The sequence below is a fragment of the Globicephala melas genome, chromosome 4 (assembly GCF_963455315.2).
Source record: "Globicephala melas chromosome 4, mGloMel1.2, whole genome shotgun sequence".
In the NCBI taxonomy this organism is placed as follows: Eukaryota; Metazoa; Chordata; class Mammalia; order Artiodactyla; family Delphinidae; genus Globicephala; species Globicephala melas.
Genome location: NC_083317.1, coordinates 104,569,844 through 104,586,464, shown reverse-complemented (window position 1 = coordinate 104,586,464; position 16,621 = coordinate 104,569,844). Strand labels below are relative to the sequence as shown.

Sequence of the window (16,621 nt, the reverse complement as noted above, 5' to 3'; positions counted from 1 at the left end):
GGTGTCTTGGGTCAGGTTCCCTAGAAGCAGAGCCTGAGACAGGGATTTGGGTGCAGGTGGTTTATTAAGTGATAGACCTGTAAGGAAGTGAGAGCAGCAGGATGGGACAGGAGAAATGTCAAGTAGGATGCAAATCAGATGGTCTCTCCATGGCCTGATGAAGGTGGAGGGATAAATTGCACTGTAGAGGATAGCTGTGAGCCTTCATAAGCAAATATTCACAGCAGCTGGGGGGTGGGTGTAGTGGCCAGGAACAAGGATCTGCTTGGAGTACTAACAGCAGTAAATACATCATCTGGTGACTGGAGGCAAGGCCCAGGTGGGGAGGGACAAAGATGGCTCCCAGGTTTGTGGCTTGAACGAGTGAATAGATTCTTGTATATAACAGCAACACTCCCCTCAGAGTACCAAAAATCTAAGATTATAGAATTGTGAAAAGATTCTTCATTTTACAAGTAAATAAATTTTCCTTTAGCTTTTACTTTCTAGGTAAAAATAACAACTTCTTGACATATTTGCATAAGATCAGTTTTCCATTAAAAAATATATAAACTTTTAAAAAATGTTTGCTCTTTTAGACCTTTTCCATTTATTCTGCTCCCTGTTGAAAATAGATCCCAACCGGTTCTAGGACTCTAATAATTGAAGATTAACCTAGGTTCAATCCCAGTATTATGTTAGCTTTTAATGAAAAAGTAGTTATGTGTTGTTCTTATGTATTCATCCTTTACCCCAGAGGTCATCAAACTATGGTCTGTGGGCCACATCCAGCCTGCAATCTCGTTTTGTATGGCCAGAGAACTAAAAGTTTTTACATTTTTAAAGGGTTACTTAGGGAAAAAAAAAAAAAAAGTATATTCAACATGACTGTATGACTCAGAAAGTCAAAAACATTTACTACTTAGCCATTCACAAAAAAAGTTTGCCGGCACCTACTTCCCATTCATTAGGACCTCAAACTTTTTTCAGAAGTTTGCAGACTCAATCTATATTTTAAAGGAAAATTTGATATTCAGAAACTTTAAATTAATAAGTGATTTATGGAACCATAAAATTATTTGTTTTATAAAAGGATTCATCACAGAATATATATACATTCTAGCCCATGTGAAAAATTATCTTAATGGACTTCTTTAACAAATTTAGAATCATTCATTTTAAGTAAAATAAATATGCATAATTTGTTCTCTGTTTTATAAGATATTCCCACCTGTTTTGTGATGATCGTAAAGAAATTGAAAAACACAAATAGATACAAAGGTGAAAAAATCACCTGTAATTTTGCCATCCAGAGTTAATCACTGTTAACATTTGGCTACATCTTTTTCTAGGCATATAACCATTTAATTTTTAAAATGTGGATCACAATGTATGTCTAATAATATACCCTCTTTAATTCATTTAATGTTACAACTTTCAGAAGTATCTTATTTGACTGCATTTATTCCACAGACTGAATATGTCACAATTTATTTAAATGCCTTCCCATTTTTTGACATTTAGGTTGAAGCTAATTTCTCACTATTGTAAATTCCACAATGAGCATCTTTATGCATAAATCTAGATCCTCATTTCTGTGTCCTTACGCTACATTTTTAAAAGAGTAACTATTGTCTCTCTTCCCATTCTGTTCCTTGTCTTCCTTATAAACACATTCTTCTTCCTCCTAGATCTATACATGATAGGGCTCCTCAGGGCTAGAGATTTGGCCTTCTCTTCTCACTCTATCTGTCTCCAGAGGATGTCACCTATACCCAAGCTTTCAAATACCATCTACGTGCTGAGACTTCCATGTTTACATCACCAGCCCCAGATCATTCTTCTAAGCTCCAGACCTATATATCCAAATACCTTCATGTCATCTCCACTTGTATGTCTTATACCACCTCAAACAGAAAATGTCCAAGAAGGAGTCGATATTTCCCTTCCTTCTGCTCCCCTGCCCAAACTCCCTCCTCCTAATTGCCCAATTCAGTAGAGAGACATCACCTTTCCACGAAGTTCCCTACAATAACAATCTGGAAACCATCAGTGACATCTCTCTCTCCCTCACCACCCCCATCTATTCAGTCACCAGGCCCTGCTGAGTCTACAATCTAAATATATCTTTAATATTTCTATTTCACTCCATCTCCCCAACTCGCACCTAAGCCACAGCCATCTCTTTCCTGGACCACTATATTTGCTTCCTGATCAGTCTCTCTGCATCCACTCTTGTCCTGCTCTAGCCTTTCCCCACGCAATTCTCCACCATGGAGAAAGTTTCTAAAATGTCAGTCTAAGTAGCTGGTAGGATGAAGATCTTCATGGCAACCTCTCCTCACCTTCCCACCTTCATTTTGCCACTTTCCCTGAACTCTCTTGCTCCAACCTAGTGGTTTCCTTTCAGTTACTCAATTGTGCTAAGCTTTTTTCAGCCTCAAAACCTTTGTCCAAGATGTTCCTTCTGCCTGTAAGACCCTTCCCTCCCTCTTCAGCTGACCAGTCCATCTCCTGACCCTTCCGCAACACACAACACTACCTCCATGTGCCTCTCGGTGTCATATCTGTCTACTTTTTGGTACTTATTATAAATTGTAATCTAAATTGTTCTATATTTTTTTCCTATGTAATGTCTTTTTCTCCCCTACAATGAAGTTCCATTTTGGGGCAAATAGTATTTGTCTCTTTCACCTCTATATCTCCCAGTGCCTGGCACGTAATAGGTGCTCAATAAACATTTGTTGAATTAACAGACCATGGAGTATGAACTTCGTAAAGACATTTAAAAGATATTATCACATAGTATTTCAGAAAGTTTGTATGAACCAATTTATAAGCCCACCAACAGTATATGAGTGTTCCTGCGATCACACCCATCCTGACACCGAGTGTTGTAGTTCTAAATAATTTTTAAACATTTTTACAGGCAAAATTTTACCTCATTATGATTGAAATTGCCTTTCTTTGATTACTAGTGAAGTTGAACACGTTACACAAATTGATAGCCTCTCATATATTTTCTGTGATTTTTAAAATTCATGATATAATGCTTTTATTGAACCATTTTTGTTACAATAAACAGTGCCACCAAACCTGCTTACCTTCATCTGAAGGTCTGGACAGATCTAGGAAATACTCCTCCACAAGGTTTATGTTTAGTCATTGATGATTTCCCCTTACCTGGGATGCTCATGTAATTTATCATGGAAACTGGGACGCTTTTGAGAGTGAGGGAGGGTGCCATTAATAATTATGCCAAGACAACAGGTATAAAGCAGGACTGTCCTGTACAAGCCAAGATGTTTGGTCTCCCTAACTCATTTTCATATAGACTTAGAACTCTAAGGATGTAGGGCTCAGAGCAGAGGTCCAAGTGGTGATCCAGGGGTAAACTGAGGATAAACCTGCTTTTTGTTCTGGATTTTAACCCAGATGGCCCTGTGCTGTGCTGTTCAGTGATCCAGTGGCTCACCCCGTGACTTCCTGTTGTCCCTGCTGCCAACTTCACTCATTTACCTCACCTACCTGACCCTTGGAGGCATCTGATAATTTCATACAACTCTCCTTTCATGATGAGGCCAGTGGCCCAAAGAGCTACAGGGGCCACCTTGCCCATAAATGCAGAGCTGGTCAGAGGCAAAGCCAAGTCTCTTGGAAGAGTTCTCTCCTATCGCACCTCACCGCCTCCTTCTTCACTTAGAGCGCTTCCAAAGTTATGTCCAGAAGTGACCAGAACAGAGTTTTCACTTCCTAGAGCATCCTGCGAGGATGTTCCTCTTGTACATCAAAGTACAAGGCACGCAGTTTCTGCGCACTTCGTCCCGTGTCGGGTAATGTGTGCGTGCGCTTCAGTTCCCATCACTTGTAACACTTCCCTGAGCTCATGCAGTGCGTCTACAAACTTTCCCGGCTTTTCCTAAACGTCTTTTTGTGTAATTTATACCCTTCAATAAAGCTCAAAAAATAAATTCAGAGTTGCTTGCAGACTTGCATTTTCAAGAATTGCGAGGAACTTACGGAAAGTAGCACCTGATGACAGAAAACTTCTGGAAAAAGATGGAGGGTTTAGACAAGTTGAATTTGTGTCAGTGCCATCCAATCTGAGGTATGACTTGATTAGGAAAAGAACAGCAGCCTTCCTCTTCCAATCTTGTCAACAGAGAACAAATTTCCTATCAGTGGAGGTCCTAATAGAGCCTACGTGTACTGCTGTGCACTGAACAACTCCAGGGGGCGTCACTTACATTGCCATCTATGCGAATGGTGCCAAGTGGCCCCTCCTGGCAAGGACCCGTGGTGCAGTTCACAATCCTCCTGGCACTGTACAGGGCACATTCTGTGTGACCGTATGCTAAGGTCCTGACTGACATGCTCTGTGTGACTTTTCTCTGATAAAGATGCTGTCCCTTTGTCACAGTTAGAGTTGCTTTCTTCACCAATGCCTACAGATTTTTCAGGGTAATCTTCATTTCAAACATGCATTCACCTAGTTTCTGTAAGTGCTGTAGTATTTGTCAAGCCAAGTGTCCTGGTTTCAGGTTTAGAAAATAGGTCATTGGAGCTCTCTTTTAAGGGCTGAGTTTTGCCCACATTTTGCTATTTCATCTTTATTGAGGAAAACGTAGGAAATAAATGCGATCTCATGGTTTGCTAGAGAATCAAAACAGTTCAGATGTTAATGTTTTTTAAAGTTTGTTTTCACTAAAATATAGCTCTATAAAAGGAAGAAAGAAAAAAAAATTATTTTAGGTGTGTGTAGGATCCATCTCCAAAATATCTACACATACAGACTAATAAGTTAAGATCAACCCATTTGCTCTACAGAAATAAAGGAGAAACACGATGTACTCAACCTGCCTAAGGGAGATAGACCTTGGTTTTGAACTAGTACAGGAACCAACTTTGCATCTCCCAAGAAAGAAAGTGATAAAATGACACAGAGACATTTCCAAAGGGTTTTTAAGCTAGAAGAAGCCTCTCAGTGCATTCACTTATTCATTCATTCAATTAATTCTTACTGTTTGCTTAACACCCTGATGATGAAATCCAGCCCCTTCATGAGGAAACTGAGGTCACAAAGGCGGTTAGAGACAGGGCTGGAAAGAAAGCCCAGATGTTCTATATCAGAGACACTTCACCCCATAGTGCTATTAAATATTCCCATGTAGTTACACTCAGGTGATGAAATAGGAGAGCATCTGTGTACTGCGTGTGACTTGCATGTAATTCATGTAATAAAGATAAAATACAAACCCCTCTGCGAGCCATTTCTTTATTACTCTAAATGCCACAAAAAAAAGGTTCAGCGTTAGGGCTAATATCTTCAGAATTCATTTGGGAATTTTGCAAATATAGTAAATCTTTTTTTTTTTTTAACATCTTTATTGGAGTATAATTGCTTTACAATGGTGTGTTAGTTTCTGCTGTATAACAAAGTGAATCAGCTATACATATACATATATTCCCATATCTCCTCCCTCTTGCATCTCCCTCCCCCCCTCCCTATCGCAGCCTTCTAGGTAGTCACAAAGCACCGAGCTGATCTCCCTGTGCTATGCGCTGCTTCCCACTAGCTATCTATTTTACATTTGGTAGTGTATATATGTCCATGCCACTCTCTCACTTCGTCCCAGCTTGCCCTTCCCCCTCCCCATGTCCTCAAGTCCATTCTCTACGTCTGCGTCTTTATTCCTGTCCTGCCGCTGGGTACTTCAGAACCTTTTTTAGTTTTTTTTTAGATTCCATATATGTGTGTCAGCATATGGTATTTGTTTTTCTCTTTCTGACTTACTTCACTCTGTATGACAGACTCTAGGTCCATCCACCACACTACAAATAAATAAGTTTCATTTCTTTTTATGGCTGAGTAATATTTCATTGTATATATGTGCCACATCTTCCTTATCCATTCATCTGTTGATGGACACGTAGGTTGCTTCCATGCCCTGGCTATTGTAAATAGAGCTGCACTGAACATTGTGGTACATGACTCTGTTTGAATTATGGTTTTCTCAGGGTATATGCCTAGTAGAGGGATTGCTGGGTCGTATGGTAGTTCTATTTTTAGTTCTTTAAGGAACCTCCATACCGTTCTCCATAGTGGCTGTATCAATTTACATTCCCACCAACAGTGCGAGTGGGTTCCCTTTTCTCCACACCCTCTCTAGCATTTATTGTGTAGATTTTTTGATGATGGCCATTCTGACTGGTGTGAGGTGATACCTCATTGTAGTTTTGATTGACATTTCTCTAATAATTAGTGATGTTGAGCATCCTTTCATGTGTTTGTTGGCAGTCTGTATATCTTCTTTGGAGAAATGTCTATTTAGGTCTTTTGCCCACTTTTGGATTGGGTTGTTTGGTTTTTTGATATTGAGCTGCATGAGCTGCTTGTAAATTTTGGAGATTAATCCTTTGTCAGTTGCTTCATGTGCAAATATTTTCTCCCGTTCTGAGGGTTGTCTTTTCGTCTTGTTTATGGTTTCCTTCGCTGTGCAAAAGTTTTAAGTTTCATTAGGTCCCATTTGTTTATTTTTGTTTTTATTTCCATTTCTCTAGGAGGTGGGTCAAAAAGGATCTTGCTGTGATTTATGTCATAGAGTGTTCTGCCTATGTTTTCCTCTAAGAGTTGATAGTTTCTGGCCTTACATTTAGGTCTTTAATCCATTTTGAGCTTATTTTTGTGTATGGTGTTAGGGAGTGATCTAATCTCATACTTTTATATGTACCTGTCCAGTTTTCCCAGCACCACTTATTGAACAGGCTGTCTTTTCTCCATTGTATATTCTTGCCTCCTTTATCAAAAATAAGGTGACCATATGTGCGTCAGTTTATCTCTAGGCTTTCTATCCTGTTCCAATGATCTATATTTCTGTTTTTGTTTGATTCCAGTACCATACTCTCTTGATTACTGTAGCTTTGTAGTATAGTCTGAAGTCAGGGAGCCAGATTCCTCCAGCTCCATTTTTCTTTCTCAAGATTGCTTTGGCTATTCGGGGTCTTTTGTGTTTCCATACAAATTGTGAAATTTTTTGTTCTAGTGCTGTGAAAAATGCCATTGGTAGTTTGATAGGGATTGCATTGAATCTGTAGATTGCTTTGGGTAGTACAGTCATTTTCACAATGTTGATTCTTCCAATCCAAAAACATGGTATATCTCTCCATCTGTTGGTATCATCTTTAATTTCTTTCATCAGTGTCTTATAGTTTTCTGCCTACTGTCTTTTGTCTCCTTTGGTAGGTTTATTCCTAGGTATTTTATTCTTTTTGTTGCAATGGTAAATGGGAGTGTTTCCTTAATTTCTCTTTCAGATTTTTCATCATTAGTGTATAGGAATGCAAGAGATTTCTCTTAATTTTGTATCCTGCTACTTTACCAAATTCATTGATCAGCTCTAGTAGTTTTCTGGTAGCATCTTTAGGATTCTCTATGTATAGTATCATGTCATCTGCAAACAGTGACAGCTTTACTTGTTCTTTTCCGATTTGGATTCCTTTCACTTCTTTTTCTTCTCTGATTGCTGTGACTAAAACTTCCAAAACTATGTTGAATAATAGTGGTGAGAGTGGACAACCTTGTCTTTTTCCTGATCTTAGTGGAAATGGTTTCAGTTTTTCACCATTGAGAAGGATGTTGGCTGTGGCTTTGTCATATATGGCCTTTATTATGTTGAGGTAAGTTCCTTCTATGCCTACTTCTGGAGGGTTTTTATCATAAACGGGTGTTGAATTTTGTCAAAAGCTTTTTCTGCATCTATTGAGATGATCACATGATTTTTCTCCTTCAATTTGTTAATATGGTTTATCACACTGATTGATTTGCATATATTGAAGAATCCTTGCATTCCTGGGATAAACTTCACTTAATCATGGTGTATGATCCTTTTAATGTGCTGTTGGATTCTGTTTGCTAGTATTTTGTTGAGGATTTTTGCATCTATGTTCATCACTGATATTGGCCTGTAGTATTCTTTCTTTGTGACATCCTTGTCTGGTTTTGGTATCAAGGTGATGGTGGCCTCGTAGGATGAGTTTGGGAGTGTTCCTCCCTCTGCTATATTTTGGAAGAGTTTGAGAAGGATAGGTGTTAGCTCTTCTCTAAATGTTTGATAGTATTCGCCTGTGAAGCCATCTGGTCCTGGGCTTTTGTTTGTTGGAAGATTTTTAATCACAGTTTCAATTTCAGTGCTTGTGATTGGTCTGTTCATATTTTCTGTTACTTCCAGGTTCAGTCTCAGAAGGTTGTGCTTTTCTAAGAATTTGTCCATTTCTTCCAGGTTGTCCATTTTATTGGCATAGAGTTGCTTGTAGTAATCTCTCATGATCTTTTTTATTTCTGCAGTGTCAGTTGTTACTTCTCCTTTTTCATTTCTAATTCTATTGGTTTGAGTCTTCTCCCTTTTTTTCTTGATGAGTCTGGCTAATGGTTTATCAATTTTGTTTATCTTCTCAAAGAACCAGCTTTTAGTTTTATTGATCTTTGCTATTGTTTCCTTCAGCAAATATAATAAATCTTTTCCCCACTTCTTACTCTTTATGATATAAATATTTCATTCATGCCTTTTCTCAAATGTTGCCTTTACAGATTAAAATCCTATAAATAGCACTGACCCCTAAGGAAGATGATCTCATCCATACCTTTAGGCTGTTATTCCAGACAGTTTCCTTTCCATGTCAAAATGAATACCCCAATCTCAGGGTGGCTACCTTCTTAAAGGATTTGTTTTGCGGGGAACTTAAGGCATCTAATTCATAACAATGTGAAATTCATTTTCTGAGGTGTCTATACTCTTCCTTTAGACAATGAAATCCCTCAACTTGCTGATTATTGCTGAACTTGTTGACAGTTGAGGAGGTTGACTGGAGAACCTATGAGCAGAGGGGAACAGCTGCTCTTGCCAGCTGCCTTTTCCTCTGCATAGACATAAATACTGCCCAAGGAGGCTCTGCAGGGCAGGAGACAGAGAACTCATTGAGGTTGCTGCAAGGAGACCCTGTCTGATATTTTTGCTTAGTCAGTACATCTGTATGCATCTGGACCAAGGGATGCTGAGCTCTTAGCTCAATGCCTGAGAGCAAGGATACTGAAGCCCATCTACCTGGTTCAAATCCTGGCTCTGCCACCCGGCTTTGACATTAGTTACTTAACCTTACTGTCTTCAGCTTCCTTACCTATTGATGGAGATACTATTTTTTTTTATATAGGGTTTTTTGAGGATTAAATGTTACTATTAATAATTCCAGCAACAAATATGAAGTTCCTATTCCGTTCCAATTACCATGAACAAGATAGAAATGGCCCCTTCCTTCATGGAATTTAGAGTACTTTTTCATACTAGGAACCCTGACCCATTTAAGGCTTGTGAAGTCAGTGGTGAAGTGTGACCACATTTTGTTTTCAATGACTTAGGATAGAATTTTACAAAATAAGAGTTTTAGGAAACTTTTAAAATATTTTTATATGTATGTGTGACCTGGGTCTTGATATAAAATGGATTTCTTGAGTCTAGTAAAGAAGATAAGAAATTAAAGAGCAACCTGGATTCAGCATATGTGATAAGTTCAGTGAGTGTCATGGGAACACAGGAAATCACATGATCCCCTTTGTGTGGGTACGAAGAATCAGGGAAGCCTTCCAGGAGGAGGTGGCATTGAAGCTGAGACTTAAAGGATGAGTAGAAATTAACCAAAAGAAGTTGGGGGAGGTTGGGCAGGAAGAAGTTCCTTTAAGGGCAGTGAGGAGCCCTGGTGTGGGAGGAGGCATGGGGTGGCGGTTGGTTAAGGAAGGAAGGGGAGACTTGCTCAGATTTGCATTTTAGAAAGGCACTCTGGCTGCTTGCAGAGAATGGGCAGAGAGAGTAGGGAGACTGTTTAGTAATTTCAGGACACAGTGGTGGTCTAGACTAGGGTGGGGACAGTGGGTATTGAGAGGGACAGGACCCTGGTGATTGATGGGGAAAGGTGCTAGTCTGGGATGACACCCATCTGACTCACATGTCTGACATCTAATTTACAGAGTTTGCAGGGGACACATCTAAGTCTGTAAGCCCCAAGCCCCTGACTTGAGGACCTGTTCCTGTAAACAGGAAGACAGGGCCTTTCAATCACTTTGCAAATCATCTCTCCATCCCGCTGGACATATCTGTAGACTGTTGCTGGCCTAGCAGTTGGCAGGGCTTCCTGTTCCAAAGTGGGACGGTTCTTGGCAGGAGATGGAAAGCTGGAAACAGAACGCGAACTGGGCTAGCCAGGCACCTTGCATAAAGAGAAAAGAAAAGAAAGGAAACCTGGCACTCTCCCATCTGATCCAGAATATCTGGTCAGAAAATAATTTAAAAGGACAGATAACTCAAAGATGTTTCTATTTGGCTTTGAAATGCCATGCATTTTTGGCAGTGGATTTACCTTGCCAAATGTTTTTCTAAGGCGTCATTTTGCATTCCCTGAACACAGACCATCTGGGCAGCAAAGGGCTGAACCAGAGCCCAGGAGGGAGTCTGGGTGGCTGGCTGAGGAGGTACTGATACTTGAAAATTGGACGGAGACCACAACTCTCCCTTATCACCCCAGCTGATCAATACTTGTCTGTCTACCTCTGTCCTGCCACAGAGCAGGGAGCTTTTTCTGACCTAAGCCTTGCCAAGTCACATGGTGACTTGAAAAGCAGCTATCTAGTTCCCAGGACGCACCCAATGCTTTCTTCCCATATCTCTGAACACTCACAGGGCCACCTCTACTCCACAGGGGGGCAGCCAGCTGACCCAGGGCTCCACAGCAACCTCAAAATCAAACCATATTTGGAGCACGGGGCAGGCTGTTTACAGATGTCACCATAAAAGATATTTTAAGTTATAATCGGTCCTGTTTTATAGAAGGGCTGTAAAGGGGCCAGACCAGAAGGCCTCCTTTCCTGTTACTCATAAGATAGCTGCTTCCAGACAAGTTAAAAGATTAGTTTATCTTCCCTGGCTCAAGCCTACCTAAGAGAGGAAAGGGTCGCACTTCACAGAAATCACTTAAACAAAGGGTCTCTCCCATTTAGGACCTAGAAGAAATGTCAGGGTGGCAGCCACTCCCTACTAAACAATTCCAAGCATTCCCCCATTCCTCCATCTGGAGGGTGCCAAGCCAGGGTGGTGGCCTGGTCCAGACTAGAATTCACTGGGAATAATCAGTAACAGGCCCAAATCTGGAAGTTCAAGGAAACTGGTTTTCCCCAATCTGTAGTAAAATTAAGCAGATTTTTTTTCTTCTTTTTCTTAAAAAAATTTTTTGGCTTTATTGAAATATAATTGACATATAAAATTGTAAGATATTTAAAGTGTCCACTATGGTGAAAAAATATATATACATACACACGTATATACACACACACACACACACACACACACACACACACACACATGTTGTGGAAGGATTCCCCCCATCTAGTTACATCCATCACCACACATATTTATCTTCTTTTGCCTGTGGGAGGACATTTAACTTCTAAGTGCTGTTTTTCATAAACAGAGAAGAGGGCATTTCCTACTTCCCCAGGGTTGGGTAACAGTTTCTTCACAGTAAAGTCTTAATCCTTAAAAGGTGCTCTGTGACCCATATCCGTTTTCCAAGCGTTGGTTATCTTTCCCGTCATGGAACCTTGTTCCTAAAGAGGACGAGCTGCCAAACTAAGGCCGGCGCTGTGTTTTGAAAAATCCAGCAGAGGTTTTTTTCGACTCGGTTCCCTGAAAAATTTAGGAAGCCAAGCCAGCGTCTGTGCCAGGAGCCTGTGACCTGACACCCACCTCTTCCCCTCCTTTAATGTCCCCTTGATTGGAGGTGGCCAAAGGGGACTTTGGAGGCTCGCCCAAACCTTTAGCTCAGATTCCCCACCTCCATGCCAGACAGCAATCCCATCTCACACTCCTCCATTCCTCATACACACACCTCTCATAGGTCATCCTCGGCGTGCAGCCGGGAGGGGAAAGAAAACGTGAGCTAACGCAACAGGTTCCACCCACAACCTGAACTTACAAGGGAAGACGGCCAGGCGACTGGAGCTGGGCGGTGGAGGGAGAGGAAGCGGCGAGGAGGAAGGTGGAAGGGAAATGATGGTGCATGACCACCAAGCACACGTCACTCGGACTCCCACATGGGCTTGTGTATGTGCGCATGTAGCGGGAGGGAGGTCCTGCAAGGGGTCACTTGGGGACTTCCGCGCGGGTTTGGGAGGCACCGGGCCTGCGCTTTGGGATGTGCGGGGGTTTAGGCGGGGTAATGAGCCCCGCAGAGAGGGCTTGAGGCTCTCCCAGGAAATATGAGTGTGTCTGGGGGTTAAAATTCACCACCCTCCCCAGGGCGCCGCCCCTACTAAGTGGTCCTGTCTGCGCCCCTAAAGCCCCGAGTCCCCTTCCCTCGGGCCTTTTCCCGGCCCCTCCAACGCGATCCCCGCCCGGCCTCCCACCCCAGCCTGCTTCCGAGAAAGCCGGGAGAGCGGACTGCGCCGCGCCCGGCAGCCTCTGGGCATGCTCTGTGGCGGGACCGGCTCCGTGCCGGCAGGGCGCGTCCTCCCTCCCCCAGGGCGGCGGCGGCGCCTGCAGCTACGGCCGCCGCGCCCCGGCCCCGCACACCTTTGGGGGCCGCGGGGGCCACCCTGCCCGGCGGGAGCCGAGAGCGGCCCCCACCCCGAGCCTTCCGGCGAGCCGAGAAGGGGCCGGCTGGGGAGGCGCGGAGGCGGGAGAGAGACCTCCGAGCTGCCTGCGGTTCCTTAGAAAGTAAAGCTCGGCTCGCCAGCGGAGCCGGGCTCCCGGCCGCCGGCGGGGGCGGGGCGGGGCCGGGTAGGGGGTGGTCTCGGCGCCCTGCGCGAGGTGCGAATTTAGTAGCCGCCCACCCTCTTCTCGGTCCCCGCCCCCAGGGAATTATAATTCTCTGGGAAAGTGTCTGGTTCTCGGAGAATCCCTGGGGCGGGGTGCGGGGGCGCGCCCGGCGCAAAATGGTTAAAACAAAGTCCATGCGCGCCCCGGGGTCCCTCTTATGGAAAGTCTACGTGCCGGTGGCTGGGCACCCCCTTTGCTGATTTGAGGGTTAGTTACCCGGAGGAAGTCTGCCTTGTCGCAGGGGAGGGGATGGGATGAGGAAAGCCTCAGGCTGGTGCCGGCTCCCCCGCCGCAGGCCTCTTTGGGGGGCGCACCTCCAGCCAGGCGGGCGCGGGGCTCTGGGCCGGGGCGTTCGCGGCGGGCGGCGGGCGGCGGCCGGAGCAGGCTCGGCCCGGCGGCTCACTCTTTCTGCCTCCTCCCCCCAGGATTACCGAGAGGATGGGATGGATCTAGGCAGTGACGCCGGCAGCAGCAGCAGCAGTAGCCGCGCCAGTTCGCAGTCCAACTCCACCAAAGTGACCCCTTGCTCCGAGTGCAAATCCTCGCCGTCGCCGGGGGGCAGCCTGGACTTGGTGTCTGCCCTAGAGGGCTATGAGGAGCCCTTCCCGGTCTACCAGAAGAAGGTGATTGATGAGTGGGCGCCGGAGGAGGACGCGGAGAAGGAAGACGAGGAGGAGCGCAGCGAGCGAGGGTACCGGGATGACCGCTGTCCTGCCCAGGAGCCGGGGGACGTGAGCGCCAGGACCCGCAGCGGCGGCGGCAGGGCCGCCACCACCGCCATGCCGCCCCCCGTGCCCAACGGCAACCTCCACCCGCACGACCCCCAGGACCTCAGGCACAATGGCAACGTGGTGGTGGCCAGCCGGCCGAGCGGCTCCCGGGGCCCCCGCCGGGCGGTCCAGAAGCCTCAGCCGGCTGGGGGCCGGCGCGGTGGCCGGGGCCCGGCGGCCGGGAGCCTCTGTCTTCAGCCCACGGACAGCGGGACGTGCGTCCCGGAGGAGCCCCCGGTGCCCCCTATGGACTGGGAGGCTCTGGAGAAGCATCTGGCTGGGCTGCAGTTCCGGGAGCAGGAGGTGCGGAACCAGGGCCAGGCGAGGACCAACTCCACCTCGGTAAGTTGCCCGGGGTGCGTGCCCACGCGCGCACACACGTACACACCCCGCGCACAGCCCGCACGCGCCCTACCCGCGCTCCCGCCCAGCGGCGGCCCCATTCATCCTGCCCCGAGGGTGGGTGCCGGGCAGGAGAACCTGACTTATGCTCCCCTGGGGTACCGTTGCTCAGTCTCTGAGCTGTCTGGGTTTGCAGGATGGGCGGAGAGGAGGGAGGGGTAGCCAGAGGGCAGCGGAAAGTCGGGTTAGTGGAACCAGAGACTCATTTTAATGGAATTACTTATGGAGACGAGGTTGTGAGTCACTTGCCTGAAAATAAATCCGGGGAGATTTTGGCACCGAAGTCGGTGGCCTGTGTGTGGGTGATATTTCAGGTCGTAATAGTTGTGGCTTTGTCAGCCGTGGTGGGTGTCCCTTCGTTGCCACTAATGTCTCGTCCATATACAGGCTGTCCCTGCGCACAAGCACGCATTCGCCTGCCCACACCTCCGGTGAGGCAGCAGGGATTGTTCCCTCTTGGCGTTTGAGCGGATGCTCCTGAATTGTAACGGGTTGACCGCCCTCCTCTGAGATTTTTTTCCTTTCTGAAACCAGATCTATTGTTGACCTGAGGGAACGGGTGAATTGACCTGCTGGGATGAGGGAGTGGTTCTTTCCTCTGTGGGCTGACTCACCCCCTCTCCGCTGAATCCCTCCTAGTTTTGATAAGCAGTTCCTTACCGGAGGCTTGTGCCTCAGTTCAGGAAACCGAGAGAGGGAAGGGTGCTGGAGTGGAAAAGAGAGAGAGAGGGAAGGAGGGATACATCTATAATAAGAAGCTCTGGCAGGTCCACACTTGTCTCAACATCTTTTTTGCCCCTGAGAGGAGAGCAGATAAATGACTTAAAAGAAAAGCATCATGAATGTAGCTCCCCTATTTATCACTGTTTTGAGATAAAGCAACAGTTGTAATTTGAAATCATTAATGAACGGATCCTAAATGGGGCTGAAGGGCATACAGTTTAAATGAGCTGCTTTCTGCGCGTGGCAGTGTGGGAGAATGCTTGCTTGCAGGTGTAATTTTTCGGCTCCAGGGCCCTGGGGCTACTGGAAATTGGGTGCATGCACTTCTGACTTAAAGGGTAAGGACAGTTCATTGGCACGGTTTCTATCAGAGAGAGCCCTTGCCTGACAGAGCCCACTGGTTAGTGTCCCTTGAGAAACTACCTATTAAATTAACACACTCATTTTAATACCAGCTGTTTACCACGGCCACTCGCAGACACGGAATCTTTCCATTACAGCCAGTACTCTGTCTTGTACCTTGCAATTCAAAACATGCTTTTCCCACCTAATGCTGAGAAAAATACCTGATTAAGCTCCCTGGACTTAAACAATGACTTGAAGATACATAAGATTCCTTTACTATGGCCTGACGGTTTTACATTCCAGGAAAATGTAATAATTGGGTATACATGCAAAGTTAGGGTTTGATGATGACAATGAGTTGCGTTATTCAAAAAGTTCTTGAGCACCCATGTGTTCTGTGCTAAATTCAAGGTGTGATTCTCAGCGCTGCAGTTACACATCTGACCACGTGGGCCTGGAATTACGGTGAGCGAGGTAGGGATGCAGATTGACTCCCCGCCCCCCGCCCCCAGGAACTTATAAGTTAATGGCTAACCTAACAGACCAGCCTACCCCAAAACACACACACACATCTTCTTCCTTATTGTTGTAGAGACTGAATCTTTCCTTCTTGGGCCATCTTTGAAACCTGAGGGTGTCTTGTCTCCTCACCTAGCGAACAGTTTGCATTGTGGGTTCCTCCCTTCTCCTTCCCTCGCCCTCCTGAAAATCTCCCCCCTGGGCATTTCCTCCACAAGTCACACCGAAATTTGGGTTCCATGGATTCAAAGTAAGTATATGTACAAAAAAAAACAGCAGAAGGAAGTAGCCTGTGAGGTTGTTTAATATTGAAATTTTCCGTATTTTGGTTTGTATTGGAACAAAATTACTAGCTGCTGTTAGTTTAGAATAGTGTTTTTCAAACTGCAAGTTCCCCATGAAATCACCTTATCACTTTTTAAAAAATAAGATAGAATGCACTGCAGTGTGTTGCAGGTAGTCACAGTAAGATTGTTTTTTTTAGAAAGTTTTGTTTCAGTTTTATGTAGACATTGGGTTACAGTGTAAGATTTCTTTCCCACTGTGGGTCGCTGTCATAAAAGTTTGGAAAACACTGGTTAAAATCTTGTTTACTCCTGCCTGGAATAAGTGCAAGAATAACCCTGAGGACAGAAGTTTGAGAGTAACAAAGGAGTTGGTGCAAAAGAAGAAGTCTGTCCTGAAGGAGTTGCTCAAATCGAGTGATATTTTTGCTCCTCCTTAAAAAGCTGTGTGTAAATACATGTAAGTGAAATTAATACATAGTACTGGGAGGAGGGGTATAAAAGGCAGGTACAGCTCCTTCACCTGTGAAGAGACCCAAGTAAGTTATTCCCACCACATGACTTTTTTTTTTTTTTTTTTTTTTTTTTTTTTGCGGTACACGGGCTTCTCACTGCTGTGGCCTCTCCTGTTGCGGAGCACAGGCTCCGGACGCTTAGGCTCAGCGGCCATGGCTCACGGGCCCAGCCGCTCCGCGGCATGTGGGATCCTCCCGGACCGGGGCACGAACCCGCGTCCCCG

The 16,621-nt window shown here is 45.1% G+C and overlaps 1 protein-coding gene across 4 annotated transcripts in view; it reads left to right on the top strand.

The window, feature by feature from the left end:
- SCHIP1 (schwannomin interacting protein 1) overlaps positions 1-16,621 on the top strand; it is a 575,771-nt gene that overhangs the window by 438,162 nt on the left and 120,988 nt on the right. For 2 of the 4 annotated variants that reach the window (XM_030842357.3, XM_060298475.1), the window contains one exon: positions 13,265-13,951. In XM_030842357.3, the coding sequence (XP_030698217.1) occupies positions 13,265-13,951 (687 nt within the window). Of the gene's footprint in view, positions 1-12,056; positions 12,126-12,806; positions 13,047-13,264; positions 13,952-16,621 lie in introns of those variants that run through there. The other 2 variants (XM_060298476.1, XM_060298477.2) reach the window with 2 other exon arrangements.